Raw genomic sequence first — 26,293 nt, 5'->3', positions numbered from 1 at the left:
AGCATAAAAATTTTTTATAGAAAATTTACGCTTAATTCACATTCCATCGGAAAAATCCTAATTTAAATGAAGGAATAACATTGACATGACGAATAACTTGTGATTGAGCAGGAGATGGTTTTCTTGTTGTGATTAGCTCAAAGATAACTAGAACTGCAGTCAAGACAAGACCAACAACAAGAATAATAAAAATTCCTCCAATTGATTCACCATCATCTTGATCCTTTCGTTTTGGTTGTTCACACACCACACTTTTATCCTAAATTAAAATTATTTCTAAGTACTTCACAACTGAAATATATTACCTTCCACCATTTTTCCTTCAATTCAGTCAGTTCAGTTTTCTCTTGAAGGCGTAGAATTGCAGTTGAAATCAATTCACGGTACGGGGAACCTTTTGGTAATCCAATTCCATATCCCTTTTGATCAATAAGTCCACCAATTTGCATTAATTCACAATCTCTTTCCACTGCATATTCTAGCATAGATGATTCCATAAGGTACGCGTAATCCGAGCTCTGTAAGTCATAACAGCAAAAACTTGTGTTTAAAGAAGTTCCTAAAACAGTTCTCAAAACGAGAATGAAACATTTAAACTTTTTTCTAGCTTGGGAATAGCTAGTCAATTGTTTTAAATTCAAAACTTTTTCAAAAATTGTAACGAAAAATGAAAAGGGCACTATAACCTAGAGCCAGGCGACTGTACCAACTTGCCTACGAGGCTGCCGACCGCCTATCACTTTGAACTCCTATGCCTAATTTTTGCACAGAGTGGTTTGCCGTCAAAATTCTGAGGAGAAATTATTTCAAAAATACTGAAACAGTTTTTTTACGTAATTTTTGGAAGTAGGCACATGTATTGGCGCGAGACAGGTATATCCAGGTAGGATATTTTGTACCCACTTACCTTTACTCTTGCTATTCCTTCTTTCGACGACTGCACAAAAAGCCCAGGTGAGCTTGACATCAATTGCCACATTCGCTCATAAGTTTCAATTTTAGATTCCTGTAAATCAAACATTTATCAATTGAAAAATAAATATTCCTTCACATTAAAAAATGACATAGTTGATCCTCTTCCCAATGTTCCATATTTAATTTTTGTCTGTGCAGCCAAATCATCTGCATTTTCAATAGGTGTTTCCATTCTTCTTGTTGTAAGAACTGCTGCCAAATTAGCTGTGTATGACGAAATGAGAATAAGTGCAAAAAACCACCAGATTCCGGTGAGTAATCGAGTCGAAGCTGCTCGAGGACAAAGTTCACTTCCCTGAAATATATTTATTTTCTTTGCAATAACAAATTGTCAAACATACCTGCTGCATCAAAGAGCAAACCGTAAACCAAAATGAATTTCGAAGGGAAAACTGATTGTCAACTGGCTTGTATTGGCCATTGTCTTCGTCTCTCTCAAACTGTTCATAGGGACTTATCCTAAAATATTGTATAAGTTTTGGATTAAAACATCTTTACTCGCTTTGCAATAATCCAGATGGCAACTGAAACTACAAAATAACTGGCGAATGTCATAATCCACACCTGAGTACTCAATGGATCCATAAACTTGAACCAATCAGAATCCCTGATTCTTGGTTTCTCAAATTAATGATTTTTCAAGCACATAGTTATCACCTAAATTACCTTAAACAAAATTGAAATTCCTAAATGCATATATGGAACTGTAAAATCAATAACTTCACTTCTTCCATAGCTAATTGTCAACGATGCTACTGCCAAATCTGCATCCTAAATTGTTTATTTTTAAATAAAAATAATTGTGTTTATTGTTTAACCCCTCTCTGTAATTCTCCAACCATTCCACTCCATTTTCCATTTGATTCCTTTGATCCATACGCATTATCTCGAACTTTTTGAATAGTGTAAGTGAATTTCAAAATATTTGCAATTTTCTAAATCTCTATGTATTAATTTTTATTAGCTTTCTGCTTGGCCTACGTGAAGCAAATCAATACAATAGCCTTCATAGGATCCATTTGAAGTAATCATAACAAATGGCGCTTCAAGATAAACTGATATTTTCAAATGTTTCCCCTCTAATGTCAATTTTTCACTTGAATTCGCTATCACAACTGCTTCAGAAGAAGCGATTCGTCTTGTACGACTACTCCATTCAGCGAATTTTTGAAATGCTGGAAAATAATTTTATGGAACGTGTTTAGAGGAAACTTGATTACAACAATTAATATGATATTTTTCAAAACTTGGACAATAGATCCCATGCCTCGTATACCTTGTGGAGCATTTATACCACGAGGCATATATGCCTCGTGGATCATTTATTTATATTTTCATTGTTTTTTCTACGGAATACTAATCACAATAACAAAACGTAACAAACTTACAAAGTGTTCTTCTATAAACATGCAATGTATAATTAGATCTTTCTCCAGACGGTGCCCAGTGCAAATCTCCTGAAATTCCAGCAAGGGGATTTTCGAAGAATCGTTTCTTAATGTCGCTTCCAGATTTCCAACTAGATCCACATCGAGGCTCATCCCAAATTTGAATTGATTTCATAGATCTTATTAAGAGTCGGAGCGTGTCAATCCAAATTGAAGTTGTATACTGCAAAATTGACTTTAATTAAAACAATTCAAAAAGTTACTCACAGGAACACCTTTCTTTGGTAGTCTAATTGAAGATTTGTGAACAATTTCTTGTCTAATATCTTCAATATATTCTGAATTGACATCATGCACACCAAATGAGGTAATATTACAATCCTCAATTCCACGAATACTATCAATGTCCACAGTCACCAAATCCTGAAATTTATGCAAAAGTTTGTAGGCATTAAATAAACGAACCATATCCATGACAACATAATGATACAGTACCCCACACATTGACATATTGGCTGCTTGCTCCAAAAAGTGAAGAGCTTTTTGAAGAGGGATATTTATAACAATTCGATAACGATCTGAGCTTACTAAATTTTCAAACAAATTTGAATTTAGTAGTAACCTAATTTATTTTTGATATGCTTCAACTCATTGCCATAATCATCACCATGCTTTAGTCGAACCAATTGAGATGAAAATGAGTCGGGATCAAAATGTCCAGCTGTTATCATATCAGTAATTTCCAAAAGTTCATCTGGTTCTTCGAACACAACTACAACATCTTTCCATTTCTCTCGTTTTATAAATGCAGCAACCGCCAGGGATTTTGCATTTAAATGTGGATGAAGATGAGTTGATGGACGAGTAGGGGGTGACAGGTGAAGACTCACACATGGTACATTTGTATTATCAGCGATACTCTAAATGTGTATGTTTGTTTAAAAAATCGTACAAATTAAATTCATTTTGGTATTTATCTAATCATATTGGGAACAAATACGGTATTGAATTCACACATTTCATACAAAATATTTCAAATTAATTTCAGTACCTGAACAATCGCTGCAGCTGCCAGGTGTCCATCATACTGTTCGGGAAGTATAATAGCTGATGCTCCGAGAATTAGACAATTACATACTGAAAATAATCCATTTTCTATTGAAATACCAACAATTTTAAAACTTTCTTGCTTGATCCTCCACAATGGTTTTGTTTCATACGGAATCACTTGAACTCTAAAGTCAACAAACTCCAAGACGGGATTCACCTCATCGATTAAATTTGCAGGAATCGCTTAACAATTAAAATTATTAAAATTTCTCCGGTGTGGGTATCACACCTATTTTATAACAGTCAGTTTTAAGTAAAATCAAAAAAGCGATGAGAGTTTTGGCAATCCAGAACATATGTTAATAGCAAATATTGAAGATTCTAAACCCAAGTGAGCAAACGGACATGAAGCAAGCGAAGCGTCATTACCAATTATCGCAGATGAGGAGAGTGGTTTTCTTAGAAAATCAATTTGTATTAATTTTTTTGGTTAATTTTTGAACAAAAAATAAAGACCTAATATTCCCATCAGAATACTTACAGGCATTTGTGTTATATCAACAATTTTTGATTTTGAGTTCTTGAATTGCACCTGATTTCTACCAGCCCATAAATTCCTATTTTTCTGTATGTCAGAGAATAACAGTATTACAAAATAGTCACAATATGTTTTGATGTTTTGATCATGTATTTAATTTTTTTCTAGTAAACTGAAATTCCGTCGATCAGCCGCAATTTTTCATAGAAAAGACCCTCAGTGCCACTTTTTCATACTCGATTCGCTTATTTGAAATTCAATGACCTCCCCAAATTCAATCAACATGTTATTGGCAGAATGAAAGAATTCAAAGAACTGTTTTTTTAATTGTATTTCAAAAAATATTTCGTAAATGGAAAAATATATTTGAAAATATGCACAATGATAAATGTCATTCATTTTTATCGTTTTCTATAATAATCTGGAAACCCTAGAGTTTTCTTTCGCAGAAGACCAAAACATAATCAGAAATAAACTCCAATAATTCAAAAATTTCAAGCGCGCCTCGTGATAGGTATGCATTTTTTGTTTTACGATATAAAAGTCTCAGGATTATCTTTTGCATGAGGTTCATTTATTTATAGTAATGATTCTGAAACTGCAATAAACATTCCAACTTTATCTGAAAATGAAAGTGTTTTGTCAATAAAAGTCATTCTGAAATCTCGTACTTGTTCACGTGTCTCCCTCTCTTTCCTCTCTATTTTTGTGATACCATCACCTTCTAATCATTTCCATCTGATATCTCTATGTCTCTCTCTCACTGTCAAGGCCCGGGACAGCAAAGAAGACGTCGAGGCAGAATCGAGGCATGTCAGTGACAGATCCAACCTGTTCTCTGCGTCTCCTTATTTTGCATGATCCATCGTTGCCCTCCCACTTTTCACAGTATAAATATAAAGAGCGCATTGAATTCTGTATTCTGGTAGAAATATTTTGACTGAAATTCCTACTAAATTCTAAAAGAATCATGCTCATCTCTGGCTCAGTGATCCGCGGTTTCATTGCTACCTTATATCTTTTGATCATCTCAATGGCAACATTTCTAACACTTTTCTTTTATTCTGAACCAGTGCTCTTTGCATTTGTGATCATCGCAGTATGCCTACTCGTCCTATCGTATCCCATACTGTGCCTATTCACAGTAACCCGATCCTACGATTTGGATATTCAAGGAATTTGTTCATTCGATTGGATTCCAATTTCTTCAGACATTGAATCTTTTGAAAAGAAGGCCAAGGATATGGAAGAGAAGCCAACAAAACTTGATGAAGCTTTTATATATGCCTATATGTAATTGTAATTTTCAAAAATTTGGAGTAAGATACTAGATGTCTACAAAACCATAATTTTTGTAGCTTTGTTTCCATGTACTATCAAATTTTGAACTATTTTCCCGTGTTTGTACATTCGATCATTTTCTTTTAAGCTTTAAGCATAATATTTCTCCCTCACTTTTCTTTGTATATTGCGTGCTTTAAAATGTGAAATTGAACATAAAACGAAAAGATAATAAAAATTTTGTTCATTAACATGTACATCTGTTCTTTTTTTATGCAATCGATCTTCTCAATAACCACACAACTGCTTATCAACCAGTTTTTGATAAAAAAGGAACAGAACACGAAAAAGAAGGAAGTAGAACAAAATATCTCAGACGGTTTTATTTTTCAGTTTTTTTTGTGGCTTACTGGAATTAAACTGAAGGAATGGTTTTTTATGATATCAAAGCAATTATAAAAACAGATATAGTATTGGGAAAAAAATCCCAAATAGCTTTCAAATTGGTATAAGGCAAAAACTAGAAGCACTATCAAAATATGTTCAACTAAATTGTTGCAAATAATTATTTCTACTTGTTTTTAAGGTTGAACTTTTAGGTTTTGAGGTTAATGAGTTCAACTCTCCTACACGGTCAAACTTTTTACGTTTTTTTTCCCAAAAAAGGGCCGGAAAAACGAACAAACAATTTAGTCGCACTCACCGACGAGTCATGGCATAAAATAAAGAAGTCAAACTGTTTCTTCATTTAACATAGTTCAAAGATTGTGAAAAATTAGGAAAAAACAAATTCTTGATCTCCAAGAAGTTTTTCTTTTCAAACATGAGATGTTTGAATGTTCTGAAGTTGTTTGGAACTTTAGAAATGTTCAGAAAAATACTTTAGAAACCAGCGCTGATGTTTCAAAAACTACTATGTGAAAGATAAATGAAGGCCAAATTTGTGGTCGTTGATTATTTCATGTAGTGCATTAGTTTGAAACACATATATTCGAAGACATTTTGAACAACTATTATTTTTAACCAAAAATGAAGGAAATACTAAAATACCTTTAAATTTAAGAGGGAGCACGTCTGGAAATTTATCTAAATTTGATGTTTAAAATTTGAGTTAATGGTAGAAGCTCGGCAATTCTTTTAAAATTTGCTTGAAAGGAACGTACGAACAGACCCGATCAGATTTTACAAGATATTTTTCAAAAGTCTACAATTAATATATTTGAAAGTTTGAATTTTTCGTTCTAGCTATTCGGATTTGCCTGTTGAGGTGGTGATTCAAGTTTATCTTTTTTTTACAAAATTAGTCTTTGAACATAAAAACACAGAGCGTCCAGATCGGAAAGAACTTCCGCATTTCCGATCACAGGGTATCCTTTTTATTCGAAATCATTGAAAACCCAAACCGTGTAGAAGAAAACGGAAGAAAATAAACAGATTTAATAGAGAAAGACCAGCAAAATTGAACCCGAAGCCTAGTGATAGTGAAGAAGAAGATCATAGAATCCAATTTTGATGTGTCAGTTGTGACATGGCAAGACCTCGTGATAGTTCAACTTGAGGTAGTTCTGAGTATTTTGATGCATCGAATGTTAAATCGGGATTTATTGTTCGACGATGATGTTCCTGAAAATGTTGAACTTCTAATTAGATGTTCAGTCGTACTCAAAAAATTTTGAACACACCTTCAATAAGCAGAAATAGGCTTCCGGCTCTGATTTCAGGTAAAATTTATGAGCAACCAATGCCTTTGACGTCCGTAATCTTGGGACATCTCCAATTCCAAAAACACATGAATCATCCTTCATGTAATTTTTACAAAGTTCTGGATCCCAAATTTGATCTCTTGATATGTAATAACTCCATCCATCTGTTGGATTAAAAATATTATTTTGATTATCTCTATATTCCATCCAATCTTTTGAGTTTATTGATCCAGAAATATTAAATTGGTCCTTATTTCCAAATAAAGTACCCCAAAATCCTTCGTCTGCAATTTCAGTATTCCAAAGAAATTCTAAAAGCTTTCGAGCTGTATTGGAGGATGCCTGAAAATTAGATGTTATACATTCAGTTCTTGCGTATCGTAATCATAATTCTTATTTTTAAGAAAGTTTTTGGGAACGAATATTTAAAAAATTATTTAACTTACCAGCTGATTGGCAGCTTTTCTTGGAATGATTGCAGATAGTGAGGATTTGAAAAGTGGAAGTGGAGATTCATTTTCCTTAAAATTGTTTGTTTCTACCTTTTAGGAAAGTTTTTTTGCTAAAGCAAAAATATTCAAATGAAATAGTACATAACGTTTTGTCGTTTCGTTTTCCGCTCAGGCCATAACTTCTGTCGTATAATTTATTTTTTAACTCACATTCTTTCCGGTGAGTCGTGCTTGTTGATAATTTGTAATTTCGACATTTGATGTTCCATTTAGATGTTTCAATATTTGAACCATTTCGAGATTTGTCTTTAATGGAATATCAACTCCTGATAAGTATTGAAAATATCTCCAATCAGTTTCCAAGTGACTCAGAAATTCCAGACAATCGTACACCGAATCAATTATTTCATGACTTCCCCAACTTATTGGTGGACGTTTCTGAAAATTTTGCAATTTAATATTTTCAAAACTTACATCTTAGATGGAATTTACCATAAAATGTACATTTGAAAAACAAGTTGAGACTTCTCTGAGTAAGTTTTGAAATATGGGAGCAGAATTTTCACCAACCGCAATACAGTACTCGTTTTGAGGATGATAGATTGATGAGAGAAGAAAAAGAACCTGCAAATTAATTTCTAAAAAATGAAGTTTAATAAACATTCTAGCAGGAGTTACCTGTGGCAAATCCTTGTACACAAGCATTCCATAGGATAGTGGAAAATGTTTTTCTTCTGCTGACATTGGATTTGTATTGAATCGAAATAAAGTTTTCAGCGTTTGACATCTGAAATTTAAGTTTTTTTTGTTGAAATTGAATTGTTGTTAAACTTTATAGTTTGTTAACTAACTTATTAGTACAAGAAAAAAGTTGTTCTTCAATTATATCCAAATGCATGATATCCAATTTTTCGTTAGTTTTATATCCTTTGAGAATGTTCTGAAAATGTCAGCAATCAAAGAATTTCAAATTTGTTTTTTACATACCGAACAATTAATCTCCATATTATCCAACAAATATGAATCTGAAGCAGTTGTACAAATCGACTTCAAAAATTGTTTTGACACATTTTTGTCTTCTTGTTTTCTTGGAAACAATGATTCCACAGAAAAATATATGAACAAAAAAAATATAGCAATAATTAACGAGGTTTTGAATTTGAATCGAACCATCTGGAAATTTAAATTTAATTCTTTGGAATTTAGTATTCAATACCGGAAAACTGTTTTAACAGAATTGAGAGTTCTCAATGAAGAAAATATTAATAAAATGTCTTTAATTTCATAGAGAAAAAGGAAAAGAGGGTGAATGACTCGGATTGTTTATACTGATAACACATTCATCGTATCAATTGAAAATTATGCATTTGAAAACAGTTTTAAAATTCAAATTTATAACCGAATTGAGAAATATTAAAAATTATGATAAAAGGTTAATTTGAATATAATCCCCTGGTATATAATAAATTGTATATTTCTCTCCAACCTTCGATTCTAAAAGATACGATAAGTATATTTGCAGTTGGCATATTCCTTTGATTTTTTTTTTTTGATAAGCGTATGTTTGCACTCAAAAACCTAGGAAAAACTGTTTTTAATGCCCTTTTTTGAAGATTGAAGTTATTACTTTAATCAAAATATAAATGTTTCAAATTTTCTTCGATTGTCTCAGATTTTTTTTAAATCTCAAACAACATACAAAATAATTTCCAGTTTACCCAAATACTTTTTTATCCACCAGAAAATATTTTAAAACATGTTTTAATTTTATTTCGATTCATAAATAAAAACATGAAATTATTAACTAAAACAAATGAGAACCCTGAGAAATTTCAAAACAAAACAATTTGGAAACGTTGACCCAAAAAATGAACCCGAAATGAAAAAATGTACTGAAAAAAATCATAAAATCCAATTTTTATGTGTCAGTTGTGGCATGGCAAGACCTCGTGATAGTTCAACTTGCGGTAACTCTGAGTATTTTGATGCATCAAATGTTAAATCGGGATTACACGTTCGGCGACGGTGTTCCTAAAAAACAATATATATATAAATTCAGAAACTGATTGACGTTTGGAAATTCGCTTTTCATCATATCTCACAAATTCTATGACAGACAATCACCCATAGAAATTCTAAAACTCTCGTATATATTCAAACCAAAAAAAATTGCACAAACCTTTAATAAACAAAAATATGCTTCTGGCTCTGATTTTAGGTAAAATTTATGAGCAACCAACGCTTTTGACTTCAATAATCTTGGGACATCTCCAATTCCAAAAACACATGACCCAGCTTTCATGTAATTATGACAATTGGGCTTTGACCATATTTGATCTCTGGATATATAATATCTCCATCCATCAGTGGGATATGTTAAGTTCGTTTCTACATTATTTTTGTATGATATCCATTCTTTGAAATTCAAAGATCCAGGAATATCAAACAAGTTCTTGTTTCCAAAAAGAGTTCCCCAAAATCCTTCATCAGCAATTCCAGTATTTCGAAGAAATTCCAATAGTTGTTGAGGAATGCTTGATGATGACTGAAATTATGATTTTATGATATTTTTATTATTTAAAATTGATTCAGTAACTCACTAAGTGATTGGCAGCTTCTCTTGGTATTAGTGATGACAGTGATGACTTAAAAAGCGGCAGTGGAGACTGAGTCTCCTGAAAATAATTTTAATGATGTTTCATCGGATTATTGATTTTACATAAATTTTGTTTAGCTTGTGGAGTAGCGCCAATTTAAATTTAAAAAAAAACTCTGGGGTTTTCAACAATTCTCAGTCACAGTTCTGGCACATTACCAAATCAAAAAGAAAACTTTTTCTGGAAAAAACCTAATTGCAAATAGTCATTATAATTTGAGCAATGATCACTGAGAATATAAAACTAATTTCAAAAACTCACATTTTTACCTCGAAGGCGTTGATATTGATATGGTTTGATTTCGACATTTGCAGTTCCATTCAGATGTTTCAATATTTGAACCATTTCAAGATTTGTCTTTAATGGAATATCAACTCCTGATAAATATTGAAAATATCTCCAATCGGATTTCAAGTGACTCAGAAATTCCAGACAATCATATGCTGAATTTATTATTTCGTGGCTTCCCCAATCAATCGGCGGTCGTTTCTGAAAATTTTGAAATGAGAATATTTGAATTTAGAAATATTCTTGAAAAGCTTACCATAAAATGAATATTTGAAAAGCAATTTGAGAGCTCTTTGAGCAAATTTTGAAAAATTGGAGCTGAATTTTCGCCAACTGCAATACAGTATTCGTTTTGAGGATGATAAATTGATGAGAGCATGAATAGAACCTGAAACATTTTATAATATGCTTCCACTCACAACAACGGGTGCTACGGGGCTACCAAAACTTAGAAAAAAGTTATTTGTGGTGCTCATTTCTTAAGTTGGAAGAAATAATGTCACTCTTTGAATTGTTACCTGTGATAATTCCTTGTATACGAGAAGTCCATATGACAATGGAAAACTTTCTTCTTCTGGTGATAGCGGTACTTTATTGAATCGGAATAGAGATTTCAGCGTTTGGCATCTGAAAACTTGAACTTTCGCTTGTCAGCCCAGTGTTTTTATAAACCTATCGGTTGAGTACAGCAATTTATCTTCTATACTTCTTGAATTAACTATGCGTAATTGATTTCTATTCTTGGAACCATTAAAAATATTCTGTAATTATATTTAAACTGTTTCATAATTAATAAATTTCCTAAAATACCAAGCAATTAATATCCAGATCATCAAGCAAGTCATTCTCGATCTTTGACAAAATGCTCGTTTCCTGCGGGTTTCGAGATGAATTTAGGCTTTCCAATATTCTTGGAACTAATGGTTTAACAATGAATAAGTAAAGAAAAATAACAAGTGCAGCATATGTAACAAGACTAGGAATTGTGCCTTTTAATCGTACCATCTGAAATTTTAAAAATAATTATTTAAAAACTTGATACGTTTTAACACAGTTTAGAATTTTTTAATCGAAAATGCTTCAGAATTCTAGAAAATGGTAAGTCGAAAACCGAGAAGTCTGGTCTTTACGAAAGCAGAATAAATATAAACAATTGTCGCGGAGTTCTTCAATTGTTTATTAGAATTATTGGAAAACTGGGATGAAAAAAAGATTATGTTCCAAAAGACATTCAATTATTTTGTGGATCCATTAAAAATGTTTTGTTTCAGATATTTAGCCTTTTTAAACCTATTTTAAATATGTATTGACAAAATTCCACAAGGGTTAGACATGAGAGAAATTCAGGAAACATTTTCAAGAGGAATATCACAAAACGTCAGCTCAAAACAAAAATTATATTTCTCTAACCTTTTTGAATTAGTTTTCTAGCAAAAAAATGACATGAATGACACCTTTTTGTGGAAGTACATCACAAAAAGTCAATCAATCATTCAATTCTCACCCACTCTTCGTCAATCCCGGAGGGCTTTTCACAAGTGATACTCAATACTTTGACAGCTGTCTCCAAAACATTATGGTTTATCTTTTGGTCACACACACAAATTTGTACAACATGATGAGCAAGGTAAGATGAAGGAAAAAAGATTATGTGACAGAGTTTCAACTTTACGAATATTTTTCGTTTGGGAAGTGTATATTTATGATTTGGGAAACATTAGACCGTCATAAAATTTACTAACTAAAAAATAAGGCCTGGTTATTTAACTGAAACTTGGAAGATGCAAGAAAGTAAAAAATATTGAGCATATTAAATCAAAAGTCAGCTTCAATTTCCTGAATTATTTTTCAGAACTTTCTGTTGTAGAACATCATTTAGTGAAATGAGAGTAAACTGAAAACTGATACTGACTAAAAATTTAAATTTGTTTGTTGTAAAAAATATAATAGGAGAAAACCGAAACTATGTAGAACACAGAACCTGAAATTTTCAGTTAAAATTTCACAAAAACTTTTCGTCAATCCATCAAATCAAACAAAACATTCGAATGAAAAAATACGCAATTTGAATTTTCGTTGTTGTTTTTGCAGTCATTGTGTGAACACAGACAACGAAAATATAGTGGAGTGGCTCAAATTTTCTATACTAATGCCAATATTGTATCATATCAACGGGAAGTTATGAATAACAAAAACAATTCAAAGAATTTTAATTTTAATTTGAAAAAATAGTAAAGAATCTCCACAACTTGAGATTACGTCTTCTGCGTAGATTCTTGAATGTTTTTAAATTAAAATAGTTTTGAAATTAATTGGTATTTTCAAGATTAACATAAATATGACTGTTCAATGTGGAGCAATATGGTGCAGAGAATATACAATTTTCAATGGTTTTTTAACCAAAAAACAATAATAGATATTGCTTTCGATGCATATTTTCAAATGAATTCACAATCAGTAGAAACATTTATGGTAAAACATGTACTGGTAGCAAGAACACATTGAAACAAAATGTGTTGGTGTGCATAAAGTATTTTTTAAAGTAGCACAGAGAACTGAATCGATTTCAGAAATGTTCATTTCATATGATGAGTAAAGATTTTACAAAAAAGTCAGAAGAACGTAAACCCCTAAGATCTGATTCATTTTATGGTTGTTTAAACACTTTCATGATGTCATAATTTTATTTTTTGGAAGCTTCTGCAAATTTTTTTTTAGTTTTTTTTTTGAAATTTTTGACTTTTAAGGGAAACTGGGATCTCTAAAAACTTTTCATGCTAACAATTAAAATATAAAACTCGAAGAAAAATAGGTTGTTGGTTTACTTCCAATTTGTGATAGGTGAAACCAAAACGATAGCACTTTCTTATTATAAATTTATAAAATTCCAAGAATTTTTGAAAAGTTGACCTCTAAAATTAGATCAATTTAACACCTTGCCTTTAACAATTTCCCCAAAAATAGGTAGTTTCTCGTTCAACAAGCTACGAGACATTAAACAAAAACACAGTTACAAGGTGCACCCAAGACATATATGTACGAAATGTTTTATTCCTGATTCATTTTTTATGGATTGTGGACGTTTTAGGGCAGTTGATCATTTAATATGCACCACATATTTTATAAAAATTCCGTAACAATTTCAAAAATAATCAATCATTTCTTCCATGTGACAACCCTGAAAACTGAAAAACGAAATTGTATTGTCATAAACAATATTATTCCCGTTATAAAATTAAAGAAAATTGAATAGCAACAGATTAAGATGTTAAAAAAGCCGAACAAAAACGTTTCAAAAACCGCCCAGTTTCCCAAAAACTCATTTCCCTAATGTGTTGTAAAACCTCAATTATTTCGATTGAATTTGTAAAATAAATTATATTAGAACCATTTTTCAAACAATTTGAAATTGAATTATGAATTGACAGAAACGGGAAACAGAAAGATGGTGTCAAAAACGGAAAAAAGTGAGGAGAAAAAAGAGAAAGGATAGGGTAGAAATAACTGTAAGAACAGGAACATTTAACATTGTCATTTCTTCCAATAAATACACTCGATTTATACTTTTAATGAGAAAACAATTAGACACTTCCAGTCTTTTCTCATGATCCAACGGCAAGTATTTATTTTTTATTTTCAGTTTCATTTACAGAAGGGGAGAACAAAAGAGGAAAAAGATAGTGAAAAGTGAAAATAAGAAGCAAAATGTAAAGATGGAGAAAAGAAAAAATGATGGGTACGAGAGAAAATACTATCTGATTTTTTGGTGTTTTATGGGGACACTGTAGGTAAGTAAAGTTTAAAGAATTAAAGAAGTCGCGGAAGCTACTTAGATTTTCTGTCTGAAATATATCTAAAAAAATTCAATCAAAAATAATGAGATTTAGTTAAAGTAACAACTTATTTCTACCAATTTTTCAGAATATTTTTCTGCCCTCTTACCAACCCAAATTTGCCGAATTTGCTGAGCTCGGCAAATTTTGAGATTTGCCGCACACCCCTGTTAGTAATTGAGTTTTGATAATTATACTTAGATTTTTACCAAGTCCTTTAAGAAAAAACGTTTATTTTTCAGCCAATTTTTTCTCCGTGAACACTTTTCAGAAATTTCTTCTATGAAAAACCATCCGACTTGAAAAATCGCATTCGATGCGCAAAAAACCTTTGATGTTTTGATTCGGAAACGAATGCTTTAAAACTATTTTACAAACTACTATTCCACTTTCCGGAGCAAATAATTTTTCAACATGAGAGAGGTACTTGAAAAAAGTGTTTTGAAAAAGTGACAGAATTTTCTTAAACTTTAAAATTGGCTGAATGAGAAACATTTCAATTGTTTATTACCATTTAATAAGGGTTCTTTTCTTAATAGTTTATATTTTAAAAATTCTAAAAAAATTACACGCACATTGCAGACACATCTGGACCCAATCAACACATGCAACAAGGGACACAAGAAGAGAGAAAGAGGAAAAAAGAAAATTCATTCGAAACAAAAAAGAAACAGCTAGTTGGCTCATCAGTTAGCATGTTTGACAAGACGGCGGCGTACTTTATAACCACCTGCGGACGTTTTTTCCACAGTTGGGGTACGATCTGGACATTGACAATACGAAGCATCTGATCCAGGAAGACCTGGCTCACCAGGGCTGAAAGAAATAAGTTTTAGTTGAGATTTTCTAAAAAATAATAAAGAAATTGAAAAACTTTTAAATATTTTCATTTCAAAATTTCCATTATGGAAGTATGAGTGTAAAAATTTTAATTTTTCGATTTGACGATAGTATATATAAAAATATAAAACTATATCAGAAATATATTATTTTAATGAGAAAAAAGAACATTTTCTTCAAAAAATATAGAAATCACCGGAATTTATTCAAAATGGCAATTTTCATATTCGGTAAAATAACCGAAAGTTCAATCAACACTTTTTGTAAAATTGTCTCATTTAATTATACAAATTTCGCAAATGAAAACCTAGACCGCCCTTGCAAGAGTTTGCAAAACATTATCGACGTGACGGGGCGGTAGCATTTGATCGTGAGAGCACAAATGTGCTCATCAATTGAATGTGTTTCTCATTTTTATTTTAACTCACATTCCGACCACTCCATCCGGTCCCTGTTCCCCATCATTTCCAGGTTGTCCAGCTGGTCCAGCGTCTCCATATTCTCCGGGTCTTCCCATATTTCCTGGTTGGCCTCTTGGCCCTTCTGGTCCTCGGGATCCTGGTTGCCCTGGAGAACCTGGCTGTCCAACACCACGAGTTCCATCCCTTCCTGGTCTTCCAGGACTTCCGTCTCTTCCAGGATTCCCATCTCTTCCTTTGTTTCCTGGTGATCCACGTGGTCCAGTTGGTCCTTCATTTCCAGATTGTCCGTCACTACCTGGTTGTCCATCTCTTCCAGCTTCACCTGGTGCACCATCAGGTCCCTGTTCACCTGGGGGACCTGCTGGACACGTAGATGTTGATCCATCCTGAGAATTTCCATACTCTTCCGATGGAGTATTACCATCTTGTCCATCCTGCCCGGCTTGTCCATCAGTTCCATTCTCTCCAGGCTCTCCTGGTGGTCCTGGAGGTCCACGTGGACAATTTGAAGCTTTAGCACCACAGTTGCATGAGTCAGAGTTTCTCTTGAAAATACGATCCATTTCAGAAGATGATTCTGTAGACGAGAACTTGGTGGAAGCAGTTTTGGTCATTAAGAACCACGCATCATTGTAGATATCCTGAAATTAAACTATTTTGGGCGTTTCTACATATCTTTTAAATTACCTTGAATCCATATAATTCTTCTTCAACTTCACTATGGAAATCATACAAATCATTGTACATGAACGTGGTGAAGAGAAGTGCTGCTAAAATAGCAACAGAAGAGAAAACGGTACAACCATACAATATCGTAGTAGTTCCAGTCATTCTGAAACAAACTGATGAATTAATCTAATCTGAAACGGTATTAAATAGTTTCTGATTGTGTAAAAACTTGATAACATCCATGTCATTTCCACTTTTTTTGTGGATTACAACAGTCTATCAAGGTTTCTTGTGTTTTTTTTTTCAAGGTTTCTTGTGTAATCTTTTTTTTTAATTGAATAGCTAAGCTTGATAACGTTAGAACTTTCTTTTCTGCTAAAATTAAATGCAGTTGTGTACAATAATGAACTTTGTAGAACAAGTTTAAAAAAAAGATTATCGGCACACCCTAACAGTTGTATTCTAAGTTCGTACATTTTCATAAGATTGGATTTCATGTTCTATATGTTCTCTTGAACTTTTATATTTGTTTCTGCACGTAATCATAGTCAACTACTTCTAAATGTTCAACAGTATAGAGCACAAAGAATAAAAAAGATTATCCAAACCAAAACATAAATGTTAGGTCGAAATTATCTGATCCGTAGATGAGACTGATCATTTATAAGTGTTTCATTTCAAAAAAAACCATTCATTCAGTTTGCTTTAACGATTGGCAACAGTAGTTTGTATTTGTGTTCGATTATATCTGATAGAAAGTGAATTTGTTCAAGAGGTGTTTATTCTCGCAAAGTTAAATAATATAAGCTAACATTTTGATGATTTATTAGATAGATAATAATTTCTTGTGGCTATTTTGGAAAGGTTAGATAAAATAGTCAGAGCGTCAGCTCTCCTTTTGATCTCAGTAAATTGTTGGAAATTTTCACTCGTGTGTGCCAATAGCTCAACCAAGTTAATATTTTTGTATCAAGCGTGTGCAAGAAGTTACCACTAAATCAAAAAATGTTGAGAAATTGTGCGGCCACTTTTTTGAGATGCAAATTTCCCGCAATTTCTGGAGATTAAATGAATGTACGCACCGTCACCCTGACGGTGACGTATTCCACAAAAGGTAGGATAGATCAACAATAAATTTTCGAAAATTGTTTCATTTTGTTTTCGAAGTAAACATATTAAATATATGTGTTTTATGTATATATGTGTTTTTTATGTGTTTTATGTACATAAAACACATAAAACACATAAAACATTAAAAAACTCTCTGATTATTAAATTTTCTCGCCGAGAATAAATTTTTAGTCAACTTATTGCCAACGTTTTCAAGGTATTTGAGCATGTTTTCAGATTGATACAAATTCAACTATTCCAACGGCTGTATCCGCAAACTATCGCAGAATAGTACAGGATAAAGACGAAGAACACATTTATAGAGTTTGTAACGGGAAAAATAAGAAAACATGTGGATTTTGGGAAAATGTGAAGGTGAATTGTCCACAATAAACCTTTAAAAAATCATTTTTCAGACAAAGAAAAAGGTACAATTAACTATAACAAGAAGCAAAATGCGTTGATTTTGAAAAAAGTAAAAGAATCTGATTTCGGTAAATATATGACTGGAAATAAGAAATCTCCGAAAACTCTTGTCAAAGCAACAACGAGAGGATAAACTGTTTTTTTCAACAAAATAAATGTTTGTCTTAATCAGTTTTATATTGTGAAATATATAATTTAGAAGCTACATTGTCAGATTGAAGACATAGTGAATTTTTTCAATGAGTGTTTTTTTTGAAGATGCGGGCAAATCGTGTAGTAACATGTACCATTCTCATTGCAATTAAGCAGTACTTTATGAATTGTCAATTTAATATATTAGTTTTGGCAAGTGGACCATGAGATAAAAATTTTGAAAGATCATTTTTCTACTTTCAAGACTTGCTTTAACTTATGGGATTTTCCGTTCGTTTTCCCACGTAATCGGTGTTATTATAACTTTAGCGGCACAAAACATAAAAGTACAGATAATCCTTTGCAGAATTGAGATGAACTCATCACGCGATTATATAGGTATATAAAAATACTATTTCTATATAACCCCATATTCAGTTGATTTTTTCAACTTTACTATGTTTCGACTAGTTGTATTGACCATTTGTTTCAATGTTTTAGTTTTTATTGTTTCTGCTCAAAGTACTGAAACCATTCTAGCCAAGGTAAATCAAAAAAAAAACTTCGAAAAAAAATTTTTCTGAGATGTGTTCCTTTTGGAGAATATCCATTTTTCTAAGTGTTCACACTTAAAGATTATCGACAAATCTAAGATGTGAAAAATATAAAATGTAACATTAGCGGGGAGCATTTTGAACATCAAAAAATTTAAGTGGAATTTTCATTTTATTTTCCATACTTTAGAGTTCAATCAAATTGCTCCAACGTGGATTTCTACTGATTTTTGATAATTTTGTGTCTTTCTATGTGTACCTAAAGATTTAGAAATCTTTCTGAAATTTTTCATTGGTTTGAAAACAATCTGACGTGATTTTCACCGAAGTCGATAAAAAATTTCTGCTCTATTCTTAAAAAATATATATAATCTGTTGAAGACATTCCCAGCTTTACAAAATATTTTAAAAAGGAATAGTGTAATGTTATTTCTCGTTTTTATAACTTTTCTTATAATCTGAATTTTACTGCCAAAGAGTAAGCTAAGTGGTATATAGCTTTCAAAAACGTTTTTCAAAATAAATATTTACATTTCAAGTTTTTTTTAGTTCAGATTACAAATCGGGGTCGATATGTTCACCCCACCACAATCCCGAAGAAATGGGCGAGGCCTAGTTTAAATAATTTCTTCAAATGCTTTATTTTCCTTGTTTTTAGCTTGGAGCAAATGCAACAATACCTTTGCCTGTTTCACCCAATTATCGCAGAATAGTAAAGAATGCAGACTATAAAGACGAAGAACACATTTATAGAGTTTGTAACGGGAAGAATAAGAAAACATGTGGATTTTGGGAGAATGTGAAGGTTCGATTTTGTATTTCATTACCACTTTAACCAGAAAAAAATATTTTCAGACGAAGAAGAAGGTTACCGGATCAACGAATTACAATAAAAAACAAAAAGCGCTAACTGTGAAAAATCTGAAGGAATCTGATTTTGGAGATTATATGACTGGAAATAAGAAAGTCGTCAAAAATCTTCACAAATTGATTGTGAAAGGATAAAGTTAATATTTTCAATAAATATCTGTTGCAGTGAGACTAAATAATGTTCGAAATATAACGAGGCGTCTTTTACTCGCCTCTTCACTCGCCCTGCATTTGCCCTCCCAGCGACGTTTTGTGTAGTGTCACTGTGCTTGAACGTTTTTCAGCCTAAACAATAACTGTGTACTTTTTCTCATTTGAATTTCATTTATTTATTACTGATTCCGAGGCTTGTTTAGGGCGAGAGGCGGAGAGAAAGCCGTATGACATTTTGTTATGTTCGCGTTACGGTTACCTTCCATCATAGTTACGATACCATTTCAAACATCGGAATTTGTAATTGGAAACTGTATTACTAGAAATTAAATATTCAAACGATGTTTCATGTGCCTAAAGTTGAATCTTTGAACTTGACAATGTTAGGTAAGTAAAACGTCGCAGTTCTATAACGCATTCAACCATGGTTATCCCCCAACGAGCATAAAACAGAGAAGTTGACGAGTAAACTAATATTTATTGAACTTTAATCGAAAATCAGGATCAAACATCAATTCTCATCATCTGCCTTTTCTCCAACATTCTGATTCTCTTTGATCTCCGTGACAGGTTTCACAAGCATGAAGGAAGCAACCTTAATACAATATATAAATATTCCAGTCTAAGATTCTACCTTACCATGTCCTTATCAATATTAAGCATTGAAGCAATATTGTTAGTCTGTCCACAATAAAATGGTGCAGAGAAGATAGTCACAAGTTTTCTATCAGCAAAGAACTCATATCCGTCCTGAACAACTTGGTGAGCTCTCACGATCAAATCCAATTGGAAATGCTTGCAGAACTCATCAACTGCTTTTGCTCCGAAGATCTTTCCAGCGCCACGTGGTGATTCCTTGTAGTAGTCAATTTCGCATTCCGGATCAGCCCAAGTCAAATCAGCAATGATTCCAATGTCAGGTGTATCGATTGGGCGTTTAAGAGCATCAAGTTGTTTCAAATCAAACAATTCTTCAGAAATTCCACCATGCATGCACATTATTCTTTTGTTAACAATTGCAGTTAGTGGCATCGCATTGAATGCCAATTGAAATACTTCATAGATTCTGAAAATTTTCATTCATTCTCTATTTACTTTGGAAATTATTTTTTCTGAATCACTTTCTCAGGCCTCAAAAATCAAGCTATAAATTGAAAATTTGAAAATTTGAAACCTGAACAAAAATAGTACATCTAGGCATCTATGCCTAAATACCTGTTTGCCTGCCAGCCAAAAAATTATATTTTTGTGATAGCTGAAACTATTATGCCTAAGTAGCAAAATACTCATTCGAAATCTATATGGAACCATGCTCCACCCACTTTTTTTTAAAAATGTGAATAATGATGTCTTTCGTGTGTTCATGAATTGTATTTATCTTTAAAAACAACGGAAAACATAACAAAAGTTTGCCGCTAGACACCTAACGAGACCCAACTGTAATGTGGGGAGCAACTTCAATTGACCCTGGAGCAAACAGGAATTTTTCTGCGTCCCCATAATAACAACAAGTTATATTAATTGAAACCTTTCACTGTATCGTCTTACGCATTCTCCATAGAAACCATACTGTCTATTGACCGGTCTCGATTCATGATTTCCACGAAGCAAAGTGACACGATCAGGCCAACGAAGATGCATTGCAAAAAGCATAAGAACAACTTCAATGGAGTATGGTCCACGATCAACATAGTCCCCGAGGAAAAGATAATTCTTTTGAGTTTTCTGACGGTCAGTTCCAGATCCAAGAACTGCTGGAAATGTCTGTTTCCCATCTTTTCCACCCTTTAAAAGAAGATTTTTGCACATTTCTTTCGCTTCGTCTTCAGTAAATGGCCATCCATTCATATCCATCATCATTTTAAGATCTTCAAATTGTCCATGAATATCTCCAACAATAGTGACGGGTACTTCAACCTGTTTAACAGAAATATTTTTGTATTGAAAAGAAAAAAAAACAAACATGTCTATAAAGTGGCTGAGTCCAAAAAAGCTCTCTAGCACGAAGACAAAGCTCATAAATTTCGTATCTTTTGAGCATATCTTGACAATTAACTGGAGACCAAACATGAAAATAGCGAAAAATTATTGACTCGAGCCATGAATGCAACTGAAATTGATTTCCTGTTACATTTTATTCTCAAATAAATTTTCTTACCTTTTTCAGATCATCCGGAGTGCCAGGTTTCATACGAGCTTCAAATTCAATTCCGCTCATATTTTTCTACCTCTTGCCAAATTAACAATAATCAGTTTTTGATTTTTTTTTATTCTGTAGCTGTCACACAAAGACCACGTTTTGACGTAAACATTCTTATTTTTCTTTATGGGATGATGCAAGTGAATTTTTCGTCATTTCTCGACAATTTTTTTGCAATGCAAGTGTGCAGAGAAATGACGAGAAATGACGTGAAATTCGCAATTTCTCCGCAATTTCTCCGCATTTCTCGACATCCACACATACCGTAGTTGGTAACGTTGTTGGCGGCAAATCGCGGCGAGACCCGCTGTGTCGATTTACGAGGATATAGCTAATGTTAGTTTTTCGCAATAAACTTTGTTTTTCTGTCGTTCTTGTTCAATTTTCGCGATCTTTTCGCAGCTTTTACTCTTTTTTTATGTATATTTATTGAATTTAATATCGTACTTCCTAATTCCATGCGCAATCGAACGTCATTTATAGTTTTAAAGCTATTTTCGGTGGCTTAAAGAAATACATTTGAAATTTTCCTTTTCAGAGCTCGATTTTATTGCTCCAGTCAGGATATGATTTGTTGATGTCGTCAGCGCGATGAATTCGTCGTCAGCGCGATGATTCCGTCACATAAAATATGTACAAAATCGTCAATAACGATCAGAACAAGCGATTGGTCATCGCGTAAGTTCAAAAAGTGAATAACTGGATTATGAATATAATTTCAGAAAATCAAATGATTGTTCAATGCTAGCTGAAAAGAAAAAGCTTCCGATTTCTGATTCAAAAGATGCTCCGAAACGTGGTAGGAAAGCGAAAGCTAAGCCTGAAGATGGTTATGAAGCTGTACGTGTAAAGAAATTTCTGAGTGTATAATTTAAAAACATTGAATTTCAGCACGAGCCACGAGACGTTAAATACTTCCTGAGCCTTGTCTTTACGACAAAAATGATCCAAATGCTCATCGACCTGAAATTCATCGTTCCATCTACAGTACCATCGAAAAAGATTGTGAAAAGCTATTTGTTGAATTAAAATTTTAATAAATTTATTTGTTGATTTCAATATAGAGTTATCATCTGTTAGGAATACACGGAGACGTCCAATTGATCGATGTAGCCGTGAATAGCTGATGCGCTTCTGCGTATTGTGTTCTATAATTTAATAAGAATGAAACTAAAGCGAAAACCATTTGGGATACCTTGACAGATTTCAAAACTATGCGACCAAGGCTGAGAGAGCGGCATTTTCGGAAGGCACGAGTGTAGAAAAGTCTTCCGCAGAGATTGAGCCTTTGACTTTCTGACATTATATTCATAATCCAGTTATTCACTTTTTGAACTTACGCGATGACCAATCTCTTGTTCTGATCGTTATTGACGATTTTGTACATATTTTATGTGACGGAATTCATCGCGCTGACGACATCAACAAATCATATCCTGACTGGAGCAATAAAATCGAGCTCTGAAAAGGAAAATTTCAAATGTATTTCTTTAAGCCACCGAAAATAGCTTTAAAACTATAAATGACGTTCGATTGCGCATGGAATTAGGAAGTACGATATTAAATTCAATAAATATACATAAAAAAAGAGTAAAAACTGCGAAAAGATCACGAAAATTGAACAAGAACGACAGAAAAACAAAGTTTATTGCGAAAAACTAACATTAGCTATATCCTCGTAAATCGACACAGCGGGTCTCGCCGCGATTTGCCGCCAACAACGTCCCCAACTACGGTATGTGTGGATGTCGAGAAATGCGGAGAAATTGCGAATTTCACGTCAATTCTCGTCATTTCTCCGCACACTTGCATTGCAAAAAAATTGTCGAGAAATGTCGAGAAATTCACTTGCATCATCCCATTATTGAAAAACTTAAATAAGAAAAAACAATATAAAATAGATTGGAAGAGAATTAACATTTGGATTTTGACTGGAACAGAAATCGAGATTGAGATCAATTTGGCCATTCGATTGGCTCTTTCTGGCTGAAGGCAGCGCGCACGGCTTCATCTTTGTCGGTGAACCGATCGAGTAGGCTTTTCGATTCATCCATGTACTGAAATTTCAAAATTATTTATTTTAATCAGAATATGTAGAATTGAAAGCATTGGTGTTTTGGTTATATTCACTCACAGAAACATCGCTAACCATGAGCACATGCTTTGCCATATGAGCACGTGGATCTTTTTTATCGTCTGGTGGTAGAATCAAGGGAGCAACTGAAATTGTTTGAATATAAATGTTTTTTCAGTATATATAACTTACTATCGTCGATATTAATGAAGATTGGAACATCCTCGCGAAGGCAAGTTCTGAATCGGGATGTTTCGGCTGAAGTCCATTTTCTGACGACTAAAAAAACAAAACGGTTATATGTATAAAGGTGTGCAGTAACTTACCTGATTCACTCGAGGTAATTCCATGCATTGAAAGGCGCAAGCACATCGGTGGGAACCGGCAATGCCTATAAAGAAAACTTTAAGCATGTCTTATTGAAATTTTCTTTTACATCTCGAACAATAATAATCAAAATTAACAGGTTGGTTTTTTTTGTTGATAAACTCAACAATTGCCGCAGTTTAAAATTTGCCGAAATTCGGGAAATTGAGGTTTTGTAACTTTTTTTTTTAATGGAAAATTTAACATTTCCATTTTACACTGCCAAATAAAAACCGAATAAGCAGTAAACTAAGGTAATTCAACCAAAATATTGGAATATATTTCCAGTCAATAAAGTTAGAAAAACCCACTGTCGGTGAATCTTATAAAGAGATCCAGTGAGAACCATATCACGACCGCCTGAATCCAGAAAACGAACTTCAGCAAAAGTGTCACATTCTACAATAAGGACTCTTTGCCACTCTCCAGTGTACATTGCTTTTTCTTCATTTACTGCACATACAGCAAACACGTCTCGCTTCTCTTTTCTCATTGATTGACTGAAAATAAATATTAAACTCGAGATTAAATTTCTAATCAATTACATTTCTTCCGCTTTCAATGGTTTTCTATTTTTAGGATTTGAATAATAAGTGTCCAATTGCTCTGCCATACTCAAAAGTTGATCATTTCCATAAATCATCCAATCAACTGGATCCACTTCCTTCAATTGTTCCTCATCGTTCCAAATAACCATTTCGCCATTCGCATTTCTTCCAGTTCTTTAAAAAATAACGTCAAATAACAATTAATATTCAATCAATGTACTAACTTTACAATCGGCCTTGCATACCACTCAAATGGACTTTTTGTACATCTTCCTTCAACTGCAAGCATGATAGCTGGGGCTACATCCGAATCATAGGGAAATTTAAATCTGAAAAGTTAAAGTTTTAAAACCAAAAGTTTATTTTCTATTTACTAACTTTTCTTCCAATTGATCAATCGATAACATTTCGATTGAATTCTGTCGTGGATCCCAATCGCTGTGTTCCATTTCTGGAATCAATGAATTCTTGGAAAAAAGAGCTTTCTCTTTCTCTTCTTTCATTTGATCTTCAGAAATACTCGTCTTTTTCCAATCTGTTGGAAATGAACGATGAATTTCGAGTGCTTCGTTCGGAATTGTCTCTCTTTCAGCAACTTCGAATACTTGGTGATATGCAGCGTCGAAAAATTCCGGGAAAGAAATTCCAACTGGCTCTTGTCTTTCGAGTATTGGACCAATCTCGATTGCGCGACGAATCTGATCTTTTTCATCGATATCTGCTTCAATTCCAAAAAGGTTGACTGGAATTGGCTTTGCATAATCATTGAATACAACAGTGGAGAGAACAACTTCCACACGAAGAATGAAGAATTGTTCCAGAACTTTGCTCAATTGGTCACAGATAATGGGCGACCATAATTGTTCAGTCTATAAATAGTTGAATTATTATTTTTTATACTGGATTTCATGAAATTCATAAAATTTCTTCATTCTTAACTCACACTTCTGTTTACATCAACAGTTGGAGTTGCTCCAAACATGGAAACCTGAATAGCTTGCCACGGATAATACATATAGTGCTGATCAAGCTCTCCGAGGCATTCTGGCTGAACCCATGCGATAACAGCATCGTCAATAAAGAAAACTTTGAGAAGTTCATTATTTCGGCATACATCGACAATCCGGCATCGACGATAGACACGTTCGTCGGTTGGTGCCAATGCGTAATCACCAATCTTAAACGTCGTCTTCTGTGTCAGCTCAAACCTAAAAATATTTTATAAATATGATGAGAATATAAATCCTACGGTTCGCGAAAAGTCAATGCGCTATCTGTGATGTGATTTGTGAGACGGACCCAAATTCGAGAAGGAGACTCAGCACGCAGGAATTCCACATTTGCAGAACGACTCAAAACTATGCGTTTGATCTGAAATTAGACATATTTTTGAAACTGTACTTTAAAAAGAACAAAATTAATACATACTCGCGTTTTTCCATCTTTATTAACTCCATCAAGAAGCATCTCTGGATTTTCATTTCCGGTCGGTAGCTTGGCGATCGGTTCTTCCGGATTCGGAAATACCTCATCGGTTAGACGGAGTCCAACCGCAATCATTGCTGAAATAATGAGTGTTTTAGAAAGAAAAGCATTGAAACAAATGAAAACATCAGGGACAGAGAAGAGCATTGCTCATGATAATACATAAGGTTTCGAAATACAAAGCGCAAGTCGAGGTGTAACAATTTTTATAGATTTTTCGTGAAAAAGTTGAAAATATTTGGAACTTAAGAAGTATAAACATGACTTTTCCAATCAAAA

The 26,293-nt window shown here is 33.1% G+C and overlaps 9 protein-coding genes, 3 non-coding genes and 2 pseudogenes across 14 annotated transcripts; 6 read left to right on the top strand and 8 right to left on the bottom strand.

Moving 5' to 3' along the window:
* Positions 1-31: 31 nt before the first annotated feature.
* On the bottom strand, positions 32-3,769 carry glr-3 (Glutamate receptor ionotropic, kainate glr-3; the record flags this gene model as incomplete). Its single annotated transcript, NM_059616.3, has 15 exons — positions 32-259; positions 306-518; positions 908-1,006; positions 1,052-1,270; positions 1,317-1,434; positions 1,478-1,596; positions 1,642-1,746; positions 1,794-1,910; positions 1,957-2,150; positions 2,364-2,586; positions 2,631-2,786; positions 2,829-2,941; positions 2,986-3,283; positions 3,415-3,656; positions 3,703-3,769. The coding sequence occupies 15 exons, from the start codon at positions 3,767-3,769 to the stop codon at positions 32-34; spliced, it is 2,511 nt and encodes an 836-aa protein (NP_492017.3).
* On the top strand, positions 3,050-3,070 carry 21ur-14256. Its single transcript, NR_050245.1, has one exon.
* Positions 3,770-4,746: 977 nt separating the features above from the next.
* Positions 4,747-4,842, top strand: K10D3.9. Its single transcript, NR_101575.1, has one exon. It is a non-coding gene; the product is annotated as an Unclassified non-coding RNA K10D3.9 (non-coding RNA).
* Positions 4,843-4,921: 79 nt separating this feature from the next.
* Positions 4,922-5,248, top strand: K10D3.6 (Inner membrane protein; the record flags this gene model as incomplete). Its single annotated transcript, NM_059615.6, has 1 exon — positions 4,922-5,248. The coding sequence occupies one exon, from the start codon at positions 4,922-4,924 to the stop codon at positions 5,246-5,248; it is 327 nt and encodes a 108-aa protein (NP_492016.1).
* A 1,346-nt stretch (positions 5,249-6,594) lies between these two features.
* gly-19 (C-type lectin domain-containing protein) lies at positions 6,595-8,560 on the bottom strand (the record flags this gene model as incomplete). The annotated part of the gene is made up of 8 exons (NM_059614.7): positions 6,595-6,855; positions 6,915-7,277; positions 7,382-7,456; positions 7,598-7,825; positions 7,880-8,011; positions 8,066-8,174; positions 8,239-8,327; positions 8,375-8,560. 8 exons carry the CDS (start codon positions 8,558-8,560, stop codon positions 6,727-6,729), a joined length of 1,311 nt encoding a protein of 436 aa, NP_492015.1. The 3' UTR covers positions 6,595-6,726.
* Positions 8,561-9,133: 573 nt separating this feature from the next.
* gly-18 (GLYcosylation related) lies at positions 9,134-11,343 on the bottom strand. Its single transcript, NM_059613.5, has 8 exons — positions 11,143-11,343; positions 11,005-11,093; positions 10,851-10,959; positions 10,589-10,720; positions 10,306-10,533; positions 9,988-10,062; positions 9,567-9,932; positions 9,134-9,418 (listed from the first exon to the last, which is right to left on the bottom strand). The coding sequence occupies exons 1-8, from the start codon at positions 11,335-11,337 to the stop codon at positions 9,290-9,292; spliced, it is 1,323 nt and encodes a 440-aa protein (NP_492014.4). The 5' UTR covers positions 11,338-11,343; the 3' UTR covers positions 9,134-9,289.
* A 3,307-nt stretch (positions 11,344-14,650) lies between these two features.
* Positions 14,651-16,275, bottom strand: col-60 (Nematode cuticle collagen N-terminal domain-containing protein). The gene is made up of 3 exons (NM_059612.4): positions 16,115-16,275; positions 15,434-16,068; positions 14,651-14,981 (listed from the first exon to the last, which is right to left on the bottom strand). The coding sequence occupies exons 1-3, from the start codon at positions 16,256-16,258 to the stop codon at positions 14,852-14,854; spliced, it is 909 nt and encodes a 302-aa protein (NP_492013.1). The 5' UTR covers positions 16,259-16,275; the 3' UTR covers positions 14,651-14,851.
* A 1,165-nt stretch (positions 16,276-17,440) lies between these two features.
* On the top strand, positions 17,441-17,765 carry F22D6.17 (annotated as a pseudogene). The gene is made up of 2 exons: positions 17,441-17,530; positions 17,623-17,765. Coding segments are annotated over exons 1-2 (233 nt in total).
* On the bottom strand, positions 17,519-17,583 carry F22D6.18. The gene has a single exon (NR_050244.1). It is a non-coding gene; the product is annotated as an Unclassified non-coding RNA F22D6.18 (non-coding RNA).
* A 419-nt stretch (positions 17,766-18,184) lies between the features above and the next one.
* Positions 18,185-19,361, top strand: F22D6.15 (uncharacterized protein). The gene is made up of 3 exons (NM_001026233.8): positions 18,185-18,309; positions 18,977-19,123; positions 19,174-19,361. The coding sequence occupies exons 1-3, from the start codon at positions 18,223-18,225 to the stop codon at positions 19,321-19,323; spliced, it is 384 nt and encodes a 127-aa protein (NP_001021404.1). The 5' UTR covers positions 18,185-18,222; the 3' UTR covers positions 19,324-19,361.
* A 440-nt stretch (positions 19,362-19,801) lies between these two features.
* On the bottom strand, positions 19,802-21,574 carry F22D6.9 (Serine/threonine-protein phosphatase). Its single transcript, NM_059611.6, has 5 exons — positions 21,500-21,574; positions 21,305-21,451; positions 20,870-21,258; positions 19,981-20,407; positions 19,802-19,936 (listed from the first exon to the last, which is right to left on the bottom strand). Exons 1-5 carry the CDS (start codon positions 21,557-21,559, stop codon positions 19,853-19,855), a joined length of 1,107 nt encoding a protein of 368 aa, NP_492012.1. The 5' UTR covers positions 21,560-21,574; the 3' UTR covers positions 19,802-19,852.
* A 505-nt stretch (positions 21,575-22,079) lies between these two features.
* F22D6.8 (40S ribosomal protein S25) lies at positions 22,080-22,595 on the top strand. The gene is made up of 3 exons (NM_001383297.2): positions 22,080-22,219; positions 22,264-22,381; positions 22,433-22,595. The coding sequence occupies exons 1-3, from the start codon at positions 22,173-22,175 to the stop codon at positions 22,568-22,570; spliced, it is 303 nt and encodes a 100-aa protein (NP_001369929.1). The 5' UTR covers positions 22,080-22,172; the 3' UTR covers positions 22,571-22,595.
* On the bottom strand, positions 22,572-22,928 carry F22D6.14 (annotated as a pseudogene). Its single transcript has 3 exons — positions 22,882-22,928; positions 22,737-22,837; positions 22,572-22,689 (listed from the first exon to the last, which is right to left on the bottom strand). Coding segments are annotated over exons 1-3 (266 nt in total).
* Positions 22,929-23,170: 242 nt separating this feature from the next.
* Positions 23,171-26,091, bottom strand: ekl-1 (Tudor domain-containing protein). The gene is made up of 11 exons (NM_059608.7): positions 25,958-26,091; positions 25,779-25,900; positions 25,473-25,737; positions 24,908-25,398; positions 24,754-24,858; positions 24,527-24,703; positions 24,293-24,481; positions 23,942-24,006; positions 23,808-23,894; positions 23,676-23,761; positions 23,171-23,598 (listed from the first exon to the last, which is right to left on the bottom strand). The coding sequence occupies exons 1-11, from the start codon at positions 26,087-26,089 to the stop codon at positions 23,497-23,499; spliced, it is 1,821 nt and encodes a 606-aa protein (NP_492009.1). The 5' UTR covers positions 26,090-26,091; the 3' UTR covers positions 23,171-23,496.
* Between the last annotated feature and the right edge of the window lie 202 nt (positions 26,092-26,293).

The sequence above is a fragment of the Caenorhabditis elegans genome, chromosome I, assembly GCF_000002985.6.
Source record: "Caenorhabditis elegans chromosome I".
NCBI classification, from domain to species: domain Eukaryota; kingdom Metazoa; phylum Nematoda; class Chromadorea; order Rhabditida; family Rhabditidae; genus Caenorhabditis; species Caenorhabditis elegans.
The sequence above is the reverse complement of the archived record's forward strand: the minus strand, read 5'-3'. Positions and strand labels throughout refer to the sequence as shown.

Excerpts from the sequence above, each read along its gene's own strand:
- col-60 (NM_059612.4), bottom strand. The coding sequence starts at position 16,258 with ATGACTGGAACTACTACGATATTGTATGGTTGTACCGTTTTCTCTTCT. Across the intron at positions 16,069-16,114 it reads AAGAATTATATGGATTCAAG|GATATCTACAATGATGCGTG; the intron begins GTAATTTAAAAG and ends GTTTAATTTCAG. Across the intron at positions 14,982-15,433 it reads CCGGATGGAGTGGTCGGAAT|CCCTGGTGAGCCAGGTCTTC; the intron begins GTGAGTTAAAAT and ends TATTTCTTTCAG.
- F22D6.15 (NM_001026233.8), top strand. The coding sequence starts at position 18,223 with ATGTTTCGACTAGTTGTATTGACCATTTGTTTCAATGTTTTAGTTTTT. Across the intron at positions 18,310-18,976 it reads CTGAAACCATTCTAGCCAAG|CTTGGAGCAAATGCAACAAT; the intron begins GTAAATCAAAAA and ends CCTTGTTTTTAG. Across the intron at positions 19,124-19,173 it reads GATTTTGGGAGAATGTGAAG|ACGAAGAAGAAGGTTACCGG; the intron begins GTTCGATTTTGT and ends AAATATTTTCAG.
- F22D6.8 (NM_001383297.2), top strand. The coding sequence starts at position 22,173 with ATGTACAAAATCGTCAATAACGATCAGAACAAGCGATTGGTCATCGC. Across the intron at positions 22,220-22,263 it reads AACAAGCGATTGGTCATCGC|AAAATCAAATGATTGTTCAA; the intron begins GTAAGTTCAAAA and ends ATATAATTTCAG. Across the intron at positions 22,382-22,432 it reads CTGAAGATGGTTATGAAGCT|CACGAGCCACGAGACGTTAA; the intron begins GTACGTGTAAAG and ends ATTGAATTTCAG.
- F22D6.9 (NM_059611.6), bottom strand. The coding sequence starts at position 21,559 with ATGAGCGGAATTGAATTTGAAGCTCGTATGAAACCTGGCACTCCGGAT. Across the intron at positions 20,408-20,869 it reads GTAAGACGATACAGTGAAAG|AATCTATGAAGTATTTCAAT; the intron begins GTTTCAATTAAT and ends GAAAATTTTCAG. Across the intron at positions 19,937-19,980 it reads TTAATATTGATAAGGACATG|GTTGCTTCCTTCATGCTTGT; the intron begins GTAAGGTAGAAT and ends TATTGTATTAAG.
- ekl-1 (NM_059608.7), bottom strand. The coding sequence starts at position 26,089 with ATGATTGCGGTTGGACTCCGTCTAACCGATGAGGTATTTCCGAATCCG. Across the intron at positions 25,901-25,957 it reads ATAAAGATGGAAAAACGCGA|ATCAAACGCATAGTTTTGAG; the intron begins GTATGTATTAAT and ends GTCTAATTTCAG. Across the intron at positions 24,482-24,526 it reads CCATTGAAAGCGGAAGAAAT|TCAATCAATGAGAAAAGAGA; the intron begins GTAATTGATTAG and ends ATTTATTTTCAG.
- gly-18 (NM_059613.5), bottom strand. The coding sequence starts at position 11,337 with ATGGTACGATTAAAAGGCACAATTCCTAGTCTTGTTACATATGCTGCA. Across the intron at positions 11,094-11,142 it reads ATCTGGATATTAATTGCTTG|AATATTTTTAATGGTTCCAA; the intron begins GTATTTTAGGAA and ends ATATAATTACAG. Across the intron at positions 9,419-9,566 it reads CATATTTTTGTTTATTAAAG|GAACACCGTCGCCGAACGTG; the intron begins GTTTGTGCAATT and ends ATTGTTTTTTAG.